The 24,778-nt window shown below is 38.0% G+C and overlaps 1 protein-coding gene across 1 annotated transcript in view; it reads right to left on the minus strand.

Moving 5' to 3' along the window:
• Positions 1-24,778, minus strand: part of atp6v1ba (ATPase, H+ transporting, lysosomal, V1 subunit B, member a) — a 51,529-nt gene that overhangs the window by 16,924 nt on the left and 9,827 nt on the right. Inside the window, exons 2-6 of the mRNA XM_084736353.1 lie at positions 12,435-12,490; positions 11,990-12,088; positions 11,035-11,128; positions 10,329-10,406; positions 5,061-5,200 (exon numbers count right to left, since the gene is read on the minus strand). Of these exons, the coding sequence (XP_084592479.1) occupies positions 5,061-5,200; positions 10,329-10,406; positions 11,035-11,128; positions 11,990-12,088; positions 12,435-12,490 (467 nt within the window). The remainder of the gene's footprint in view (positions 1-5,060; positions 5,201-10,328; positions 10,407-11,034; positions 11,129-11,989; positions 12,089-12,434; positions 12,491-24,778) is intronic.

Raw genomic sequence — 24,778 nt, forward strand, 5'->3', positions numbered from 1 at the left:
ATGGTCTGCAAAATGCTGTCTTAGCTAGACTTTTAATTTTTGGTATTTCCACGATGGCCAACATTTAAAGTTGTGCTGTGTCCACCTGATGAAAACATTCACTCTGCTTTACCTCCATTTTGGTGTTAACCAACTCCTGAGAAAACTAGATCTGGCTCTTTAGCTGCTAAATGCTCTGCTATGTTATGTTCACCAGCATGTTGCTAACAGTGTCTGTCTGCTGTTTGCTGCTGAGCAGGTAGTGTGCAGTGGTTTGAAACTGAAAACACTGCCAAGAAATATCCAGTTCAATATTTCCATGGACCATTGTACTCTTTTAGGTTACTTAGAGTAGGGCTACAGCTAACAATCACTACAATTCTTTTTTCACTTTGTCTATATTTTGAATCTAATGATATAATACTCTATTATATAATGATTAATTTGCCTAAATTAAATAGCAAAAATTTGCTTCATTAATGTCAATTTTATTCAATCATCCAGAAAAAGAGACACATAAAGCATTAAGTTTTTTCACTTAAGTATTTGACTTAAAACTTAAAATGGCTGTGATAACATGGATTTATTTTCTCGCTGGAGTGATATGTTGTTAAGATAATCACTGGCAACTGTATTTTTGCCTCACTGTGGGCAAGGAAAATACCTGAAATAACATTTGGTAATGTTAGTTTGAGAAATTTTTTCACTCATATATGGCTATTAAAGTGAACAGAAAATATAAATGGCTGAATAACAACGTTAGATGATGAACGATGCACTGCTACATTGCCACAACAGCAGTCGTGCACAAACTACTCTTAAACGTGGGCGATGAAACACTTAGAAAATCAATTTTAAGTGACTGCTACAAACAGAAACATGGTCTGCGTGTTGATAGTCCTAATACATCATGCTTGTGTGAGGACAAAAGGTCAACAGGACACTGCTGTCTTGCTGCCTTGACAAAGTGCTCTGGTGCTTTCACTTCAAATGTTGGTGTAGAGCAGGAGCACTGCTATGAAGACCATGTCCAATTTGCAGAGTTTACAGAGAATAACATTGTTGTGTCTCTGTCAACAGTTTGTTCTCTGGAAGAATCCATGCTTTGACTGGGTGCAGCACTTCACTGTGATGAACCAATGCACGTTATTCAACATATTTCAACAATGTCGATTACATCGAGTCACCCCAGCCTTAATTTAGACTGACAGAAGAAAGAAAAACTATCTTAACTCTTTGCCTGCCAGTTTCTATTTTCACTGCAAGGCGGTAGAGGACACTATGATGGACTTGAAGAAGAAGGGCCATTGAAGGCCCATTGGAATTGAACAGCAGAAGAAGAAGATGGTGTTATCTAGCATAAAAACATTGGTGCTCAGTGGCAGATCCGTGGGTCAGAGAGCATCATGACCTGGCCACAGAGCCCGGACACAGAGCGGGGCTGCTCACGCTGCAGGCCCTGGGACTCTGCAGCCGGGGCAGAGAACACTCCAGCCCTCCAGCTTCTTGAACGGAGTGTATAATCACACTGGTGACAGTGACGTCACACACGTAATATGAAGTGACAAAAAAACAAAAATAAAAATGTCATATTCTGCTATTCTGTTTTTTTTTTGTCTTTTTTTGATGTAACCGACCAACATTTAACTGATTATAAAAAATGAATGACTACAGCTCAAACAAAACATTTTTTTGTCTGAAACTAGAAGATTTGTTCTTTCTTTTGATATATTCCATGTTAACAACTGAATATTCTGTGGGTGTTGAAAATATAAAATCTGTCAATTTAGTCAAAAATGATGGTGCTGGCTGGCAACTTTTTTTTAAAATGCTGGCAGGGAAAGAGTTAAAAGAAAATCCTCACCAGGAAATCAGCATACAGGTTTGGCTGTTGATTTTAACATCCATGCTGAGATTCCAAGTCAAAAACAGCCAACACTCCAAGACTGATTTCATCATTAATGACACGATTTAACTGCTCCTACTTACATAGAAAGTTTATACTTCATTTAAAGGAGTTCATTTTTACATCTTTAATTTCTATTTTCATGAGGGAAAAAAAATAGTATTTAATGGTTGCAAAAATATCAGCCTAATTCTCACCATGGCCCTGTATCAAGCTGCTGTATTTTGGTCTGTAATAACAACTTAAAAATAAGGTTTTATTGGATATTAAAACATCTCCCAAAATACACAAAGAAATACAATGCTATTACAGTGTGTCAATGGTTTGCCATTGTCAGACAGTAATAGCATTAAATTTTGTCCCTGAGCATTGACATGTAATGGACTGTAGGAATGAAAAGAAGAATACAGGGGCCAACATTGGTTTCTAAATCCTCTTCTTTTAGCTGAAGAGCATCAAGAACAGCCAACAGCCTGTCACTCAAGAAATCTCAATTGTGCTGGAGTGCTTCAATAGATTGAATCAATCAATACTGTTTTGCCAAATACAATGGAGTTGTCTTTGTGTCCATTGTTGATTTCATTTTCATGAATGAATGAAATAACATTTTTTTGCCTTGGGACCATTTCCAAAGCTGTCCTACTTAAACTAGTACATTGTGACAAAAACCTCCATCTAGCTGGAAATAACGGATCACTCGCCTTCTTTAAGTATGACCTGATCTTGTTGGTTTAATTTCCACTCAGGCTCAATAAAGCTGTGTGTGCTGCACAGCCGTCTGTCACAATGTTTCAAACAGACAAGCAAAAGCCAGAGCTCAGTGAATGCTTCACAAGCACAATGAGTTCTGTTGAAGTTTTGCTTTCTTTAAAGGCGAAGTAACCATCCCATAAACAGAATGGAATTTTTTTTGTGTGTGTTTTAAAAGTTGCTTTACATGTAAATGAAGGCAAGGCACGTAGTAACTTCTGTCTGTTTTACTTCACTTTTAACTGCTTTTAGATGTCATGGATATTCAGTCATGTAAGACACATGTCTTATGTAGGACAACTGATTCATGAATTTCCAATGTGGGACAGAAAAACACTGGGCAAAAAGCAGAACTCAAACTGATGAGCGTCATGGGACACTGAGGAAAACACTTGACACACATGAATAACCTGACTCTGTTAAATATTTCCACTGTGAGACTGAAACAGAAATAAACACGAATAATTCTTGCTGCCTAGCAGCTGCAAAAAAGACCATTCATCAGAGCTGGTTTGGACTGAGTATTGTAATGAACAGAGTCTGGTCTGCACTGTTTTATGATATCTGCCTTCTAGAAAAACCTACAGGGAAGGTAAATGGTTCAAAACCTGAGACATTATCCCCCTGGTCTCATGCTCTTACTTATATATCCAGGCTGTTTTAACATAGTGTAATAGTGCTCTTCAGTAGGTAAATTCGTATTTGTTGTTGTATGTTCTTGTTTGATGAATCTTTGACTCAGCTACAATACTCTGGGGTCTGTTATTTCATTCTAACAGTTTCTATGTATAACAGGCTGTTTGCTTCGGATGCAGTTCTGATCATAGACTCTGGAGGGGAAATGGGATGGTTTCCGAGTCACCATAGATGGGGTGATATGTGGTGCGGGTCACTGTTGTGAGATAAGCACCCTCAGGGGTCCTGTGTTGTGCCGTCAGGACTTACTTTACGGTGGTGGCCTGCTTGCTGGCCTGCTGTCCATTATCCCTTATTTAATGTAATATTTACCAATCAGTTTCAACTGTAATGACAATGAGAACTGATACAAGTTGCACTGGTGTTTTAATGTTCAGCCTCTATCTTGGTTATTTGTTAGTTCGTTAATTACCATGTTATTTACAGCACCACAGCACTATTTATTTATTTATATTATTAATTTATTTATTCATTCTTTTTGTTCTTTTTCTTTTTTGTTCCCTCTTTTTTGTATGCTTCTGTTTATGATATTGTTCGGTTATTTATTATTATTATTCAAATTGGCATTGTGTAATGTACTGTTGAACATTCTGAAAAAAAAAGTTCAAAACCAAATAAATAAGTAAATAAATAAATATTTTAAAAGCTTTTATCTTTATATACTGGCGTGCCAAAAGGGTTCTTGACCTTGGGAACACATGTACTTGGTTAATTTCAGGAATAGCTAAATGAGTGTAAGTGAAGTTGTGTGCCATTTTGTCAAATGATTGTCAAGAGAAAGGTGGATTATACATTTACATATAGTCTAATCAACGCCTTGAGATAGTTTGGTTGTGAAATATCACTATACAATTATATTTCACTTTTAATGGTTTCACTAAAACATATCCTGCAGTATAACTCTACAGTGGTTGTGCCAGAGATGTGGACTCATGTCACATGACTTGGACTCAATTCAGACTCGAGCCGCATATTTGACAACTTTAAACTCAACTTGAAAAAGTTAAAGAACAAATGAACAAACAAAAAAAACCTTGCAACTCAACTTGGACTTCACTTGAATCTGACCCTTTTGACTTGAAGATACTTGATACCTTCCCCAGCTACTTATCCAAAGAACTACTTGATAACCTGAAGATATCAATGAAGTTGTCAATGCCTCACTTGAAAGTTTTGTTCTTCATGGAGGGTTAAGTTACAGGCGTTAGCTGCAGCTGCTGTGGGGGATTTAGCTTCCAGGCTATGAAAGTGGTAAAAAGTACTTAATATTTGTTAGATGTGTTGCCTTCAAAATTTTGCACGCCACACTATAGAGAGCAGCAAGTTTTGAGTTTACTCACACTCGTGACCACTTTCAGCTCACTGTTACGGACTCACTAACTATGCTCTGTGACAAACTGCTGTTCACTCTAATGTCAATACAGAGCAGAGCAGTACAGAGGCATTTTTTTTTGTTTGTTTGTTTTTTCCATTTGAAAACTGGTCACCATTCACTTCAATTGTTTGTTAGATTCTGTAACAGTTTTCCTGTGAAACTCCAGCAGTGTTTTGTGGACTAAAAATTAAACCTGACCTTCAACCAGTATGAGGAAGAGGAGGTAATGACTAAATATTCATTTGGGGTGAACAATCCCTTTAAGGAACTTTTGATATCAATTTCTTTGTATCCAGAAAATATCCCCAGGATTTTTTCTGCCCCTGATGTAATCCACAGGGCTGGTGGTCTCACCTCATTGTGGGGCAGCCCAGCAGCAGAAAAAATAGGGATCTTCTGTCCTCTGGCGATGCTGTTCATGCCATCGATGGCTGAGATTCCAGTCTGGATCATCTCCTCTGGATAGATACGGCACTGAGGATTGATGGGCTGACCTGGAAACACAGAAACTGCTAAATACCTCAAGAAACACAAACACACTTCCCCATGCATCATACAGGTAATCACCATTGCACAGAATTTTACAATAATGATTTATAAGAAAGGGGTTATACTCAATGTTAATAGTTCAGGAACAAGATCTGTCAGCTAAATGATAAAGATTTTAAACATTAGAATTATGTACGTAAGGGATAATCAACGAGTAGCTGTGTAAACAGTTTTAAGGCACAACGTGGAGGCAAAGAGCGTCTGATTATAAAGGAAAGTCCGATTATAAATTCCAGAGAAGACAAGAAGAAGGCAATTTCTGAAGAAATTGTGGTGCGAGTGCCAGATGTTGAAAGGCTGACACTAAACTGGGTTGCTGGCTTTAACATGTCAATTCTGAACATTCCCATCCATTCATATGAAATTTGAAAAGGGACAATTTCCCTATATATAAATATATATATATATATATATATATATATATATATATGAAAACTATGAACAAGTTGAATTGGAGCCTTGCAGTTCTATTCCTCCTACGACCAGGAAAATTGCTGTTTACTTTCAATCTGTCGAGAATCATCTAAGTGAAGACTTGGAAGTAATTTAATAATTAGGTATTAAGCATACTTTTTGTATAAATGGAAATTCTTGCTGTATTGACATGTCTAATTCCTGTGAGAAACATGCTGTCTTCACTTAGAGACTATCAGGCCTCTGTGCTCCTCTGTAAAAATAGTGAGATGAACATTATGATGTCATAGTGAAATTGACCTTTGGACATAAAATGCCATCACCTCATCATTAAATTAGATATGTGTGTGAAATTTTGGCCTAATTAGCATGTTAATTCTTGAGTTGTGGCCAAAAGTGTTTTTTTTAGGCCACAGTGACCTTGACCTTTGACCTCCAAAATCGAATCAGTTCATCTTTGAGTCCAAGTAGACATTTGTGCCAAGTCTGGAGAAATTCTGTCAACGAGACAGATGGACAACCTGAAAATATAATGCTGCCACAGCTGTTGCAAAGGACCGACCAAATCAATTGACAGTTTTTGGGTGCGCTGCTCGGCTGTGCACTGGATCTCAGCATTTCTCCACCACCTCAGGTCTTTTGAGTTGAGTAAACAAATTTCTGTCCTGTTTTTTTTTTTTTTTTTTTTTTTTTTACCTCTGTGAGTGTTCTACAGTGCTGTAATGGCCCAAATATTCGTCTACAGCTCTGAGGTGCTCCACCAAGAGAAAACCTGCTCACAGACTATAGGCCAAACATGGTTTCTAATCCCAGCCATGTCCTGAACAGTCAATACAGATTGTTACCATCAAACCAGAGATACAGGGTCATGTGATTCAATAAGGTTAAACTGAAAAACTCTTGTGTGCATCAGTCAATCTTAAAATTAAATATGGCGCTTGATCCCAGGTCAAATGTACAGTATCTCAGAAAAGTGAGTACACCCCTCACATTTCTGCAAATATTTAATTATATCTTTTCATGGGACAACACTGAAGAAATGACACTTTGATACAATGTAAAGTAGTCAGTGTACAGCTTGTATAACAGTGTAAATTTACTGTCCCCTCAAAATAATTCAACACACAGCCATTAATGTCTAAACTGCTGGCAACAAAAGTAAGTACACCTCTAGGTGAAAATGTCCAAATTGGGCCCAATTAGCCATTTTCCCTCCCTGGTGCCATGTGACTCGTTAGTGTTACAGGGTCTCAGGTGTGAATGGGGAGCAGGTGTGTTAAATTTGGTGTCATCGCTCTCACTCTCTCATACTGGTCACTGGAAGTTCAACATGGCACCTCATGGCAAAGGACTCTCTGAGGATCTGAAAAAAAGAATTGTTGCTCTACATAAAGATGGCCAAGGCTAGAAGAAGATTGGTAACACCCTGAAACTGAGCTGCAGCACAGTGGCCAAGACCATACAGTGGTTTAACAGGACAGGTTCCACTCAGAACAGGCCTCGCCATGGTTGACCAAAGAAGTTGAGTGCACCTGCTCAGCGTCATATCCAGAGGTTGTCTTTGGAAAACAGACGTATGAGTGCTGCTAGCACTGGTTGCAGAGGTTGACGGGGTGGGGGGTCAGCCTGTCAGTGCTCAGACCATACGCTGCACACTGCATCATATTGGTCTGCATGGCTGTCGTCCCAGAAGGAAGCCTCTTCTAAAGATGATGCACATGAAAGCCTGAAAACAGTTTGCTAAAGACATGCAGACTAAGGACATGGATTACTGGAACCATGTCCTGTGGTCTGATGAGACCAAGATAAGCTTATTTGGTTTAGATGGTGTCAAGCGTGTGTGGTGGCAAGCAGGTGAGGAGTACAAAGACAAGTGTGTCTTGCCTACAGTCAAGCATGGTGGTGGGAGTGTCATGGTCTGGGGCTGCATGAGTGCTGCCAGCACTGGGGAACTACAGTTCATTGAGGGAACCATGAATGCCAACATGTACTGTGACATACTGAAGCAGAGCATGATCCCCTCCCTTCGGAAACTGGGCCTCAGGGCAGTTTTCCAACATGAAAACAACCCTAAACACACCTCCAAGACAACCACTGCCTTGCTAAAGAAGCTGAGGGTAAAGGTGATGGACTGGCCAAGCATGTCTCCAGACCTAAACCCTATTGAGCATCTGTGGGGAATCCTCAAACAGAAGGTGGAGGAGCGCAAGGTCTCTAACATCCACCAGCCCCGTGATGTCATCATGGAGGAGTGGAAGAGGATTCCAGTAACAACCTGTGAAGCTCTGGTGAACTCCATGCCCAAGAGGGTTAAGGCAGTGCTGAAAAATAACGGTGGTCACAAAATATTGACACTTTGGGCCCAATTCGGACATTTTCACCTAGGGGTGTACTCACTTTTGTTGCCAGCAGTTTAGACATTAATGGCTGTGTGCTGAGTTATTTTGAGGGGACAGTAAATTTACACTGCTATACAAGCTGTACACTGACTACTTTACATTGTATCAAAGTGTCATTTCTTCGGTGTTGTCCCATGAAAAGATATAATTAAATATTTGCAGAAATGTGAGGGGTGTACTCACTTTTGTGAGATACTGTATATTAAAGGGCCTCGAATGTCATCTCCTGCATTTATATTGTTAGATGTAGAGTATTGTTTGTCCCTTGTCTTAACTTTTGTGATTGTAATGTCATGTTGCATGTATGTATTCTGTTTTTTTGTCCTGATGTTTCTTGTTGACACTGCTGCAAATGGAGCTACTGTGACACAGGACAAATTTCAGACTTGTTCTGATGATACAAGTATAAAACTGACAGGTCACCAAATTCAGCATAACTCTTGCAATACTAGGTCAGACACACTTTGGGAATGCCCTGTAGCCTTTTTCATTCTTTGTTTCTAAGTACACACAACAAACAAATGCAAATTCACATTCCAGCACTATTACAGCTGGCTGCTGTGGTGAGACTGTAAGCACAATGCCGGAGACTCAACAGATTGATAATAACTGACTAAACTGCCATTTTGTTTCACTTCATTCATTTTAGCATAACATTGTGTTCATGTTAGCCAATTTCTGTTTGGAGGGGTGGAGGAGGTCTAGAACCAGGTTACAAATTATAGGAGTCAAAGATGAATACATTATTTGCACTTGTAAAGCTACAGTAGCTCACCACCATCACAGCATCGCTCTGTGGCAGTAAAATAAAATCCAGAATTCTAATTCCAAGACTAAGTCTAGGGCTGCACGTAATGAATATTTATTGTATTAATTATTTTTTTGATTAATCGATTAATCTCAATTTCTCTCTCTCTCAATTTATCAATTACTCTAATAATTATTTTTATTATTCAATTACATGACAATTAATTTACCCAAAATATATATATCAAAAACTTGTCTCATTAATATTAAATATTTTATTCAATCATAATCCTGAAAAACAGACACATAAATCACATTAGAATAATGATAATAGCAGCATATTTTAAAGTCAGTCTAATTTCCACCCTGTTTAATAGACTCCATGTCAGACGACTGATCAGAAAAAAACTTGACCTCTAATTCAAAAGGAGCTGTGATGCAGATTAACTTAATAACTAATCACTTTCAACCCTTCACTGAACTGGACAATCAGTATTTTTGACTTCAAACTGAAGGTGGTTATGACGTGGAGTTATTTCATCACTGGAGTCATATACAGGTAAGATGATCACTGGCAGTGTATTTTTTCAGCAGTGTCGGGCAAAGAAAATATTTTTTGTTGTTGTTCTGCTGACTGAAATGAATTACAGACAGAATTACAGTCTGAAATGTTAGTTTTAGTCATTACTGTCTAAATAAAGTGAACACAAATACGAAATGGCAGAATAACACAGAGGACTCAAAATAAAGTTAACAGCAGCAGTGCAGACATCACTTTTAACATGAGGGTGATGAAGAAACATCTAGAAAATCTATTTAAGTGACATCTACTAACAGAAACATGTTCCACATGTTGATAATCCTCATATATGGTGTTTGGGTTCTGACAGAAAGTAAACAGGACAATGCTGCAGCAGCTGTAGGAGGAGGACAGGTCACTCGGTGCTTCATTTCCAGCACTCATATGGAGCAGTTTGTCCTGCTGTGATAAATCACGTCCAGTTTGTGGAGCTAAAGAGAGACAGAATACTCCAGTGTTCATAGAAACACACTGATGCATGATATGCAAATCAATGTATTTTCGTAACTGCTTGCTTTTCTAGCAAGGTCCCAATAAAATTATGTCTATTCAGCAGGGATGAACTGTTTGAAGTTTCAGTACAAATAATGAAGACATACACTTTTTTCTTTAAAAAAAACAAAAACCTTCTTTCATCTAACAAAAGTTCTCAAATATTAAATGTGGTCTAAACAGGAGCAGTAATAAAAAACACTCTGCCTGAATAAAATCATCTAAATTGACAGTTTTTATGTGTCAGTGCAACACACATTCTGGCCTGTACCTTACCAGTACTGAGGTTTGATACTAAGCCCTGATGTTTGTGTCATGTGGGATATTAACAGGTGAACTAGGAGATGTGCTGACAGTGCCTTCATAATATAGCATTGATCCATTTGGCTTGTAAAACACTGTAGAGAACCACAGGAAGACAGCTGGTTATTGAGGTCATACCCATGATGTCCAGGTAGTCCTCAGCCAGAACACTGGGCCCGCGGTCGATGGGTTTTCCTGAGCCGTTGAACACACGCCCTGAAAGAGGAAGATTTTCTCCTGTGAGCCAAGTAGAAATCTAGTCTATCATTTGATGAATAACAATTATTTACTTTGTCTGGAAGTTGAACTCAAAGATAATTACTAAGAAACACAGATAAAGTGAAATTCATTAGATGACACTTCCAACCACATCTGATCTGTTCTGTTTTGTGTCAGATTCTAAACAGATAAGAGTGGCTCTGATGGCTCTTGTCAAGTCTACAAGTAACAAGTACAAGTAATTATAAATTCATGGACATGATTAATGATACTTCAAAAACAAAAGCAGGTTTACTTTCTACCGCTATCCAAATACATGTAACCTTGCGCTTTACTGAGATAATCACACTGATTGAGACATTCAAGAACATTTAGAAAAAAGGTTTGATTCAGGGCCGTTTTGCTTTTACCATTTATTGAAAACATAAGTAAAATAAGCATATTGGAGGAAAATGCAGTATAACTTGCTTTAACATTTTCATCTTTGTGTTACAAAGATAGAAGGATGAAAGGGGAGCTTGTGTAGCTGTAAACAAAACCAGAACTATGGACTAATAAGCCTTATAATTTAGTGCTGTCACTACATTTGGATTAAACACGCAATGTGAAATCAGGTTAATCGTACCCAGCATGTCCTCTGACACTGGGGTACGCAGGATATCACCAGTGAACTCGCAGGCCGTCTTCTTGGCATCAATGCCAGATGTTCCCTCGAACACCTGAACACACACAGATATGACATTACGATTTTAAAAAAGCTCAAGATAGTCTGGACTACTTTTCAATGAGGAAGAAAGATTAATGAGAAAAATAATTTTGAACTAGTTGATTTAATTTTTTTTGAGGAAACACATCATACACAAATCATTTATCAAAGCACATATTTGCACACATATATCCTGTACAAAACCCCTAAAACAGCTGGGCACTGTAGTAGCAGAAGTTACTCAGTTTTTCTAGTGGCAAGACTCTCAAACAATTTATGCAATAAGTGCAGGTCACTCAGCACACTCACGACAGCAAATGTGTGGGGAATGGAATAAGCTCTGTGTTCATCTGCTGTAACATAAGATGCAAACATTAGTATGCTGTCTTCCATGATTGCGGTCCAGAGTCCCTGCGCTTCCTTTTCCCATGTTAATGAGTATATTTCTGTCATCTATTATGTAGATACACCTGCTGTATTTCACCATCTGACCACTGTTTGCTGAGATGTAAGCTAGCTTTAGCCTCAGTCTGTTAGCATTACTGTCGTATCATGCATACACCTGTCAGGTGACTTTACATTTGCACTTTCACAGGGTTCTTGTATTAAAACATGTCAGATGAAAATATTCTCAGCTGACTCAAAGTTAGCATTAGCTTACATCAGCCAGCAACACTTATGAAATCTGCTAATTTTAGCCAACAAAATCCACAGTGGTCAGCTAGAAATGAGAATCTGCTTTCGTTTACGTCTCTCAATTTTGATGTTAAATTGCATAAATGCTGTGCCAGAATGAAACGTTTGGCAGGTGTAGCAACAATAACTGAGCAGGGTGGTGATAAGTGAAGGGTCAATTATGGATTCTGGTTCTCACCTGGACTACTGCCTTGCTTCCAATCACCTCCAGGACCTGCCCACTCCTCTTGGTGCCATCAGGCAGGGTCAGGTGAACAATCTCAGCATATCTGGGGAACTAAAAGAAAGATATTCATCACAGTTCAGACACCTGAAAACCACACTTAAATCAATAATACTAGCATACAGATGCAAAACAGAAGCAGTGATTTACATTCGCATCTGAAAACACTTGTTTTACAGTTGGTTGAGTGGTAGTGTGACCAGTCCAAACTAGAACCTGATGGATATATAGATCAACCAATATCACTGGCCTCATATTGGCCAAGATCAGGCCCTAATCCCCACCTCAAAATTTCTCATGATGAAAAAACAAAACAGCACAATAAAACTAGTAGTAATATAAGAACTCGTTCAAGGATATAAAAATGGGATGGAAAAATGGAATTTGTTAGCTGCCTCACCTTCACATTATCCAGAATCACAAGAGGTCCATTTACACCTGACACAGTAGAGTAGGCTGAAAGAGAGAAGAGGTACAGGGTTAATTCATTCCTTTATTTCAACAGGCCACAGGACAGGAAAATAACGCAGGCAATACTGACAATATTCCCATTTCTTTGTGCAGTTGAAAGCCACCAATCTACATGGGAATAAGTAGCCTCCTTTACAGCCAACACTGTTAATAATCACAAGCTGACCTTTCACGGTGAGACTTAAACAGCTTTCATGCACTTCCAGGCCCAAAATGTCAAAGGCAGGCAAATGTCAGGAAAAACTGCATGAAATTCACTTGTTCACATATGGTGAGTACAATTACACACGCATGTGGTTAGTTCTGATGAAGGTTAGTGGAACTAGCATGTGGCCTTCCTCAGCATTAAACAATAATAACTGCAGCAAGATGGACTGAAAGAACGTACAAGAACACAATGAAAACTACACATCAAATATGCCATGAAAGAAAAAAAACTGCACACTGCCATTTCCCTGAACTTCAGCTGCTGTGTGTGTCTTTAATTATTAATAAGAAAAAAACAGAAATTCACTTCTTTATTTGTGGTTAAAGCTCCCTAGTTTCCATCATCACATAAAGCAGAAATAATTTCTTGTCAAACAGAGCAGATGTTTATAGAAATGCTACCAAAAGCCTTAACAATGACTGAGTCACAGAACAGCACTTACAGAAATGACACAAACACAAATTGGGATCATTTAAAAATTAAAAGTAATGTAAAATGTGACAATTTATTAATTATTTATTAATGAAACAATTGCTTTGTTACCCTTCTTTAAAAAAGAAAGAACAAAAAACATAACATTTGCTATTAGGGTCAGACATAAGGGGAAAAAATTAGGAACATGTCTTTTTTTTATTTTCCATTTCGAGAATAAACTTAAAATGTTGAATAGCATGGGATACAGTCAAAATGTTGAGAATAAAAAAAATAAAAAAAATCAAGAATAGGGATGATCCCAGTATGTAATCCCCCTCAATTCAATGAAAATTTTTATTTAGACTAGTTGACTCATAGGAAAACACTCAAAAAACAATTGAACTGAGTATAGTTAATTAATTCATAATGTTAAACACTGTCTCAAAAATATTGCATGTGTTAAGGGCCATTGTAAGGCATTTTTCACATTCTTCAATAACCGAATCACATCCTAAATGCTGTTGAAATGTTTTCTCCTCTGCACATTATCTTACAAAACAAGAAAACAATACACTGAATGTGTTATCATGTCAGACCAAGTAGCATCACAGCATCTGCAGGAAAATGACAATGTTTACCGGGAGCTGATGTTAGCTGCTACACAGCAGCATTAGTCCTAACATTGGTTAACGCCAGTCACGCGTGAGCTGGATGTGGTCACACACACCAGTCAAGTGCTTATATGCCAGTATATTCTAACACAGCCTACATTCATTTTCATTTTCCAGATCAAGATACTGCCAACCTGTGCTGTTTGCAAGATGTTCTGATGATCTCTCCCACATTGCTGATTATAATATCCGGGTCATACAGGCATTAACAAGGGGAGAGAGGGATTGCAGTTGGCCAGGGCTGCAGCTAGTGGTGGGCAGCTACATGACATCTTAGAGGCAATATGGATACATACATATGTACATAGTTTAAGTGACTAGTATTGCTGGTGCTGACAGGCGAGGTCAGGGATGTTTAATCAACTAGATGACTAGTCACGCACATCTCCAGTCAAGAATAAACCTTACGTGTGGTAAATCACTGAAAATGTTGCAAATAAAGTCAAAGTACAGTGAATTAAGTAGAGGTGTAGTGAATAAAATATTTTGGAAAATGTCAAAGTATAGTGAATAAAGACAAAGTATAATGAACAAAGTCTAAGTGTAGTGAATACAGTTGAAGTGCAGTGAATAAAGTTGAAATGTTGAGAATAAAGTTAAAACAATGAGAATAAATCAGAAAATGTCAAGAATTAAGTTGAAATTTCATGAATAAAGTTGGAATGTCAAGAATAAAATCCAACCTTTGTTATTAATGCCTGGAATTAGAAAAATAAATAAGAGGAAGATTTTTCTTACTTTTGCATTTTGAGAATAAAGACTAACTGTAGAGAATATCAGCAAAATTTTTAACTTCATTTTTGTCATTCAACTTTATTCTTGACATTTCAACTATATGCTTGAAATTACATTTTTTTTTTAAAAGTCCTCTCATTTTTTCCTCTTACACCTGTTGCAGATATTCCTCTGTAGTTATGAGATGCAACACTGTAACTCTAAAATGCTGGTATTGGCTTTAAAAAGATCCAGTATCAGACAAGCTCTATATATTTCATCTTCAACTTCCCACCAAACAATTTCTTTGTTATTCCACTTTTGTCAGAATGTCACAAGAGAGCTGCATTTGCCACATCCTGATACACTTAAGTCAGCTGAGATGCATTCTCTGCCTGACATGTGGGTTTAACTTGAGAGCAAAATGCTAATGAAACAGAATAACAAATACAAGCACAATTACCACCAAACAAAAAAAGAGGGAAGATATAGTAACCAAGAAAGGTATGTTTTGAAAGCACAAGACATGTAGACCTTCTCCTTGACCTAAGTTAGCGAACAAATAACATATATTTCAATGTACCAGCAGCTGTGGAGTGGAACTGACACATCTTAGCAGTTTATCATAAACGGCAATAATGAGAGTGTTCTCAAAGAGCAAGAACTGATATACAGATCAGATTCACTGTAAAGCAGAAGACAGCTTTCATGGATTGCTGAAGTGGAGTAAACACCAGAAGATCTTCAGCAGGAGCACAGGGTCTGAACATAATATGTTCCTTTCTCTGAATGAAGCAATAATGTTCCCTCTGCTGGCATGGAAACCAATGTATGTTGAGTTTGCAAGAAATCCAATGGTGCCCTCCATCACTTCCCTCTGTACATCTGCAGACCTGGGGGGTAAAATGCAAAGACATGCTGCTGAAGGGGTTGGGTGGTGGTGACTAAAGATGGCGGCATTGTTTCCACTGGGGTTTCTATCTTGCTCTGGTGTTCCTCTTTATGTGCAAACCGTCAATCTTGGGGCCGATATCAAAGATGCAAAGAAATTAGAGCAGACTGGTGCGAACATAAAGCACTAAAGCTTAGCAGGGTGCATCCACTATGCCACTAATTAGGCAGAGGCCAACAAAATAACCTGTCAATGCGCTACAGTATTGCAGCCACTTCCCACACACACCTGCATTTCACCCTCTATTAGCCAGACAGGCATGTGTGTGTGTGTGTGTGTGTGTGAGTGTGTGTGTATGTTGAGGGTGGAGAGGGAGATGGTGGTGGGAGGGTGGAGCAGAGACTATTGAGAGAGCAAGAGAAAAGATGGCTCAAGTGTGATGATAAAAACCAAGGGTACCACAGACAGAAAAAAATTATTTTTCCTTTCCAAACTAAAATGAGTTTTACTCTAAACAGCCTTTATCTCAGTTCCTGCCTCAGGGCCCCGATTCTGCTGAAAGATTCAAGTTCTCACACACACATTTCTCAGTTTTACAAGACCTTGCTCTGCAGTGGGGGTGGGGGGCAACTGTTGTTTGGATAACCGTTGCTTTCCTCATTTACCAATGAGACACAGCATCTAAGTTATTGAATCAGAACACGCTTTAATAAATGCACTAATACTGTACCATGTTACGACAGCAGATAAAAAGCTTTACTCGATGCATTTGTTCAAATCTGTAGGAACCAAAACCTGCTTTGATCAAACATTCTTGAGAATTAACTATACCTCCTGATAACACAGATGTAAAAATTTGGTATTTTAATTATCTTTGTTTTAAAACTGATTTTTCTGAAAACTTTGGCCCTTTAAAGTTGTGTCACATATTTTCCGTCAACTCTGTCAGATTTTTTACAAAAACATAATTTAGCCAGGCATAAAAATGGCTAGCTATACCTTAAGGACCCCTGTCTCACTTCCTGGTTTAAAAACGGCAGGAATACTTCTCAAGCACCGGTAAACTTTTTCTATTTAGACAAATTCATTAATAATTTTTATCAGATGTGTCTTAACCATAACATGTCAACTCTTCTTAATCAAAGCTAAACAAGAATGATGCTTTAAAAATGTGTATTTTGATTAACATGAAGAGAACTCTGAGACACTTTAAAAAATTAAACGGCTGCTCACCACAACGACGCTGTGAAATGAAAAAATGGAACATTCTGTCGACTCTGTAAGACAACACAGATTTTCTATCTGATGAAGTTGATGTTTACATTTAATTAAAAAATGTAATCATCAGGAAGTTGGCCTTTTACAAGGTTTAATAGCCAAGAGTTTGATCTTTTAAATTATATTTTCCAACATAATTAAACAGTGAAAATCTAAACCCATTTAAAATACAGTTTTATCCCGATTCTCAAGACTGACTGTTACACATTAAAAAATGTTTGTGGTTACTCGCCTGCCTGTAAAATCAATTAATATACAATATAAATTGTTGTTCTGACAACATTTTCCCCTTCCAAATACCTGAACTTCTATCTTTATACCCAACAATACCCAGTACCAATGTGATATCAATCAGCATTTCGCAAAGCCCAGGATGACGTCCTCAAATGTCCTGTTTTGTCCACAACCCACAGATATGTAGTTAACTGTCATAAAGGAGCACAGAAACCAGAATATATTCACATTTGAGAAGGTGGAAACAGAATTTTGTCCATTTTCTTGAATAATTACTCACACCAATTAATTATCAAAACAGTTGGCAATTAATCTAATAGATGATTCATAATCAATTAATCCGCAACTTCAATGTAGCTGTTCAAGTTAATGGACTAACTCATTTTCTTCTAGCTGTAAATCTGTGTTAGTGCTGGCTGATATTACAATATGAGACCATATAAATTTGTCACCCACCATGGATCTTGCCATACTGTTTTCACTGTGGTAGCTGGCCATTCATTTCTGTGGATTTATTGTGAATGTTTATTGTAAAAGTACAGGAAAACTTCAAAGCATTATTAGATTTAGATTTTTGCTGACATTTTTGTCTGGTTATGTTATCCATAACTAAATTCTCAATTTTCCAGAAAACGCACTATATTACAATATACTGTATAGGGATGCACCGCTTTTTTTCAGTACTTATATTTGGGTACTTGCTGATACGAGTACATAATAATGCCATTACATTTCTTACAATAACTTTAAAAACATGTTTTATCTTCATCAGATGTTCCTCACTTTCTCAGTGGAACAAACTGTTGTTGCCGTTTCCTGCTGCTAGTATAACTGTAGTTACTGTGCACATTACATTTTGGGTTATGTGTACTAAGTTATTTTACTAATTTTGTGTTCCTTATTAAGCTGTGCAGTTTACTGTGTACATGTACTAATGCAATATAAAATTAACCACAATAGGGGATTGCATCTGTATCATCCTCTCCCACAATGTTGAAATAGCAATGGATAATGGTATAGTGTCAGCAGTTGGTACAAATGCAGATGAAAATCACGGAGCCAAACAACAGAGCTCAAAACATAAAGATCAGTCAACTGCATAGGCTGCAAATTTACAGGTATAATAAATTCACAGAGGTGGGGAGCACCTTATACTGCACAAAACACAAAACCAACAACTGAATTTGGTTCCCCTGTGAAGATCAGACCATGGCTTCAAAACTGCTCTGAGAATGATTAAGGATTATTATTATTACAATGATTGACATCTGTATGCTTAAACCTCAGACAGCGCCTCATACACAAACATGCCCTTTTAAAAAAAACATGCTTTTATGAAAATTCCATCAAATTTTCACAGCATTATGTTTTCTTATGGCCAGCCCTTTTTCCTCACAAATGGCAGATTGTCCACGCTGGCCATGTTTATAAAAGGACTTAACAGCTACACTTAGCCTACAAATTGCACACAAGTCTCAAAAGAGATACATATGGCTATTAACTATAATAATAATGATGCAGGGAAAATTGGGCTACATAATTATACAGGAACCTCTTAGACATCCATAAGTCTACTGCATCTTAATAGCAGATATTTGGTAACAGTGACAAGGAGGTGAATGTAATTTTAAGTCATTTAAAGTAACTTTACTTTCCTCATTCACTGTTACCATCAAACTACAGTCAAATCTTCACATCAGAAACATACAAACATAAAGCTATAGTGGAAAAAAAAAAGAGTTTAATTGTTAGACAAAAAATGAAGCACAAATATTGTATTTTGAGACAATTTTGTATATTAAATAACAGTTGGTGACTTAATTTCATTAAACTTATTTACAGCTTAGCAAAACATTAATCATGTTGTTGAAAATTGTTGAAAGCTCTTGTGATTTGAAAACTGTACTCTTCTGGTTTTGGTCTTTCCACCAGATCTTGTGTGGATTTCCATTAGTGAGGTCCCACACTGGGCTGACATGCAGTGGCTGTTTCAGTTCATCCCAAAAGATGTTGGGATGTGGTTTGAGTTCAGGTCTCTGGCTAGTTAAGCCCCCCCCACTGGCAAATATTGCTCCATGCCCCACAACACAATATTAATGTGATTAAACATTTTGCAATATTATATTATGATAACATAAACTGTGATCCAATTTCTTACATTTTTTCAATTTATACCTTTGTCAATGTGTTTCATCTAATAATATTAAGTTTTATACTCTGTTCCTCTGTATACTCTTCAGTCATTTTTATTGTAGTATTATAGTGTCAAACAGTGTGTCTGAACAACCAATCCCAATGACTGTCGAACGTTTGGCTCCATCTTGTTCCATGACAACAGTCCTATGGAACATCAGGAACCACAATGGAAATAAGTCCTGCATGAAACTGTGATATCCCTGACTAGGGATGGGTACCAAAACCAGGTATTAAACAGGCCCCAGGACTAAATTATTAAAGACTGGAGTATTTATAAGCTCCTTTTATTGGTACCTTGTAAGGTTTGGTGCAATTTATTATCACGCAGCCTCTTACCTTCTTGGTCTGTGTGGATGCAGCTCCTCCACATACACATACGTGCACACACACACACGGAGCAAGATCAGTGTGCAGCAAAGCAGAGAGGCCACCGAAAGAGACAGTGAAATGAAACAGGTGAAGTAACTCGAAGATTATTCGAATTGACAACAGCTACCCTTGTAACTGTATACATGCAATAAAACCCTTCCAAGTAAAAAGCCAATAATTATCAATACACCTGATCGACAAGCAACGAGTAAACGTGTGGCTGGCAAAATTTTAATCTGCTCTGTCCACTGTGTCTCATCCATCCGCTATCTTTTACACAAGCACAAGACATTAGCTCAACCAATAGCAAACTGACACAAGCTAAAACGAAAGCTGTCTGAACTTCCTGTTGGATGAGACAAAGAACCCTTCCTCTCTCTGCAGGTAATGAATCACATCAGCATCACAGGGAGGAGGACTGGATGGATGAGACTAACTGATATCTGTGTTCCCCATTTATTTAAATGTGTTTCTAATGAGATATTATTGAGTGTATACTTGGAAACACTCTAGTTATAGTCTGTTATAAAAATATTTGCTTCTAATTCTGTTAGGAATTTATTCTTCTTTTAAGATATGATATTTAAAGTAATAAGTAATAAAGTTTTTAAGTAACAAAGAAATTATTTAATGATAAAAAAGTACCAATAAGAGTATTGTTAAAGTACCAGATTGATAAGCAGCATTTCTTACTACTGAATTTGAACTTTTGCTAAACTAAAGGCTTCAGTCCACTAGATGGTTCTGAAAATGCAATCTGGCAGCCTTAAAAGAAAAATTATTATACTACCAAAATGTTTAATTCATATTTGAAATGTTAATAATTTTAAGAAATTAAATTTTAAGGGAAAAAAAGATAAGAAAATAGATCAATATTGTTTGCGTATTGATACAATATTGCCACACAAAATATCACAGAACTCTGCTGCTATCAATTTTTCCCCACCCCTGCTCAGTACATATGCTGGTCATAATTCTTGAAAAAAAAAAATAAAAAAAAATAAACTTAATCAGAAACAGTTTCCATAAAAAATATTACTGGACAACAAAAAATTATCTTATTAATAATTATCTTAAACTCTTAAATACTGACATTGGTTTCAGCTTAGAAATCCCTGTACACCTAACTCATGCTCTCTTGGTGAAATTTGGCCAATTACCTGAAAATGAAAAAAACATCAAATGAAGCACACAGTGCATCATCAATTTTGTGTTTTTAAGGTTGATTCCTTACAGCAAATTCACTGGCCATTTGGTGGCACAAAATCTGAAGAACACATAATAGTTGAATGGGTAGTTCCGGAGGGATTAAAAGCCTAACCCTGGCCCTATATAGTAGCCCATCATTATATGAAAGGAAAAAAGAAAAAAAAAAAGAGAGAGGACAGTTCATGGTACCCTCTTACGTATTACTGTGATGATTAAAAAAAAGTGGTTTGCGCTCTCATTTCACAAGATAACGATTGCTCAATGGGCTATACGTTCATGAGGTGTGAAGTAGCAACATTTCCCATTAGGTTTGGAAAACTTTCTCCACCCCTCTTTTGCTACTTCAGCTCAAGTGCAGCAGTCCCCTGGCTTGGCATGCAACGGCAGTGTGGGTCACCCTGCAGCCTGTTCAGCTGCCAGAGCCCTTTGTGTACAAAGATGTTAATTGGTCCTAATCCGCCACTAGAAGCTGTTTTGGTAGCCTGACCTCGCACCCTGAAGGACACCTTGGTGTGAAATACTAAAGAGCCCATTCAAGTGCCAGAGAAAAGAGGCACAGAGCATTCCAACACAATTCAATTTCCCAGCTGAAAGAGGGGGAACTTGAAGGGAAGGGGGGGTCGGAGCTGGGATGGAGATGGGGGCGCATCATCATTCTGACAATAAATGAGCGCTACAAAGCAGTAGCTGCTGTGATGTGCAGCCTCACAATCACGTCTTAGCCTCTACTTCAAGGGATTCCCACAGCCCCACTGGACATGGGAATGCTAATTGCCTCAAACCTACAACCAACCTCAACACCCCCCACCACCTCCACCCCACACACACACTCACACAGACACACACAGCCAAAAACATGCAACAGTGAGTCAATAAACCAACAAGATAAAAATACTTTTAACCCTCATTCTACAGCCTTCTGTGGACATTGTTGCTGAGGTGACAAAGGCGAGGGGTGGTGCCTGGGTTAACCGTGCAGGAAGTAGGACATGACGCAAACAGAACACTGTGGAGTGTTTTGTTTCCACCAGTCGCACAATAGAAACGTCATCAACACACTGCCTCGATCCATTTCATGTTCAGTCTAATTGATTCAGACGTTTGTGTTCTCACGTAGAGCTCGTCTGGGTAATGTCTAAATAAGTTCAGAATTGCAGTGCATTGTTGTTGCTACATTGAGAATTGATGGTTGAAGGTAGCAGTACCCCAATATCAAAGCTGTACTGTAAAAAACTGTACAATACAATCAACCACAGGGACCCAAACTAGAGGTGCACCAATTTCAATTTTCTTAGTCGATTCCAATTTCCAATTTTTTGAAGGGTCTAACCTACCAATTCCGATTTTGGCTGATTCTGATTTTCAGTCTAAGACCTGTAATTGACAGCATTCACAAACATTTTTGCTACTTTTTTTTGTAAAAATTAAATTGGCTATTCATAATAAGACACTGACTATTAAATATTCATTAAATACTATTTTTCTCCAAAGTCCTCCAGGTTACAGCCAGGGCTTATTATAGTTTTATATTAAGATTATGAATCGGGTGAATGTGATCTTGCAAGATCATGGAATCTCGCAGGATTTCGCGGGACATGATTTCGCGTGATCTCCTGGGGAAGCAGATGTAAACAAACCAGAGACTGACGCGGTGCAACAGTTTGCTGCGGTAAAACTTTGCCATGAGAAAAACAGACACAGAAGTTAAACGTGTCTGGATGAGAAAATGTTTGAGGAGACACATCAACACAGGTTGTTTATTCTTCAGCCAGAACAGGAGGTGAGATTTTACATGTCATTTGTGAACAGCAGTCTGCTGCTGGCTAACATTAGCCAGAAGAGCTAACTTGGGGTGATGTGGCATCTTTTTAATCAGTCCTTCTTTGCAGAGATGTGCTGCAGAGTAAAAGATATCAGCATCTGTCCTATCTTACCAGGGATTTCCACCAGATGCGTGTGCACCGCTCAGATCTGCTGCTAACCACTGCGCCCAAAGTTCAAATTATTTGAACTTTGACCTCGTTTGCCGCTGACCTTTCAAAGCGCAACCAATGAGATAACAGCTGAATGTGACGTAGCCAAAAGCGACACATACAAACAGAGGAGGGAGAGAAAATGGAAGAAAAACTCATTCTCTGTGTTTCCAAGTTCCCTGAACTGTGTAACACCACATTAAAATCACACCACGATCTCGGCAGGAAGAGTATTGCTTGGCGAAATGTCAGTAGTCAGATCGGGCTACCAGGCTTGTGATTAGGCAGAGTTTACGAGCTACCGTTAAGCTAAATACAATGCTAACGTTAGTTTAGCTGTTTGTGTACGTTCGCTATTCCAGGCAGACACAGTGACAGGATTAGTGCTTCGTAGATATAAACTGTCGTTTAGCTCAGCAACAGTAAATCCTATCATTTTGTCACATAGAGCTGTGGTTTGTTTTTGAAGAAGAGGAGTCTGCTTTTTCCTCCTCGTCCATTTTCTTTCCGGAGTGACAAGGAGCGTTTGGTGTTGCCTAGCAACGGTGAATAGCTCGCTCTTGTTGATGACGTATACCTGAGCTCCTCCGTGTCTGCTCTGTGCTCTACCTGGCGGTGAGCGAAGAGCAAATTTCTTGTCATGTGAAGGCCCCTTAAAACTGTATTTCACAGTAGACCACATGCATGGTGAACTGTATGTACAAAAAAAACTATATTACTCCACTAACTGACTCAATCTAACTGCCGCTCAATGAGGCTGCATTATCAACCAGGCAAAGAGGCCCCAGTCCCACAGGGGTCCGCCAAAAACCCCAGGGTCACTCTGTCAACTGCATTTTGGTAATTTGATTAATTGCCAATTTTTCAAGAAGAACAGGAAAAAGAATGATGGGAGCTGCAATGACTGATCAATTGCTTGCAAACTATTGACTTGATCACCAACTATATTTATTATTTTCAGGTTTCTTTGTTTGGGAGACACTGACCAGCATTTTCACCACGTTCTGGCATTTATTTTTTTATTTTCTAAAAAGTGTAGCAGTGGCTCCAACTTTGTGCATGCTGGGTTATGGGTGGAGTTGCTATTGTGTGGGTGGGGAAAAAAAAATGGGGAAAAACAGGGAGAGGCAAAATATCTGCATTGATGTCTGTTCAATGTCTGTTCACTGTTGCTACTCTCTAATAAACATAATTCTGAAAAAAAAAATAATAATTTGTAACGTATCACTAGTGCTCAATATCAATGGCAATCTTAACTGCAGGTCCTGAAATACAGCCTAGTCAAGAGGCCCTGTCTTACAGAGGGGGTTACAAGTTGAAAATATAAGGCCAGGTAGTAGAAATAGTTGGCTTCTGGATAACAAGGTATAAGCTACATAATTAATATTTCAAGGAAGGCAATCACCTAAATCCATAGCATCCAACTCTGCAGTCCAAACAGTGACTTATGAGCAATTAGAGTTTTCCCCATTTGAACAGCACACAGGTATATGGTATAGGGATGGGCATTTTCGACAAACTTTTTGATCGATAATCATGAGAATTAACGATCAATTATCGATTTAATCATTAAGAAATGTCTGATAGAAAAAATGATTAAAAATACCACAGGCAGTCTGATTTTTCTCAATTTAATCCAACAATCCTCTTGCACAATTTAGGCTACAGTTTAAATGTGCAACTGTTAAAAAAACACCGCGAGGCGTCGGGCTGAAACTCCTCACAAAATAAAAGCCAGTGACAGTACTATTTTCTCAAACAAAATACAATTCCGCCTCTTTTAGACAGAATAAAAAATCATAATAAATAATAATAATTTAAGGAGAACTTTAATCCACGTCTTGCGCGATTTACAATTTAAATGTGCAACTGTTAAACAATAGAAATATACCTACGCGGAGGCGTCGGGACTCGGGATCTTAACAAAATAAGAGCCAGTAGGCTATTCTCTAAAACAAAATAAATAGGCTACATTTCGCCTCTTTTAAACACAAAAATAAAACATCATATTATTAACTAATAGTCATTTAATCAAAGAACAAAGTAGACTCGCAGCTGACCTTTTATTTTATTTTTTTTGCCAGAAGGCACGACTGAGAGAGGGAGGTCCCACAT

Source organism: Lutjanus erythropterus, chromosome 14, assembly GCF_056507025.1.
Source record: "Lutjanus erythropterus isolate fLutEry1 chromosome 14, fLutEry1.hap2, whole genome shotgun sequence".
Classification (NCBI taxonomy): domain Eukaryota; kingdom Metazoa; phylum Chordata; class Actinopteri; order Lutjaniformes; family Lutjanidae; genus Lutjanus; species Lutjanus erythropterus.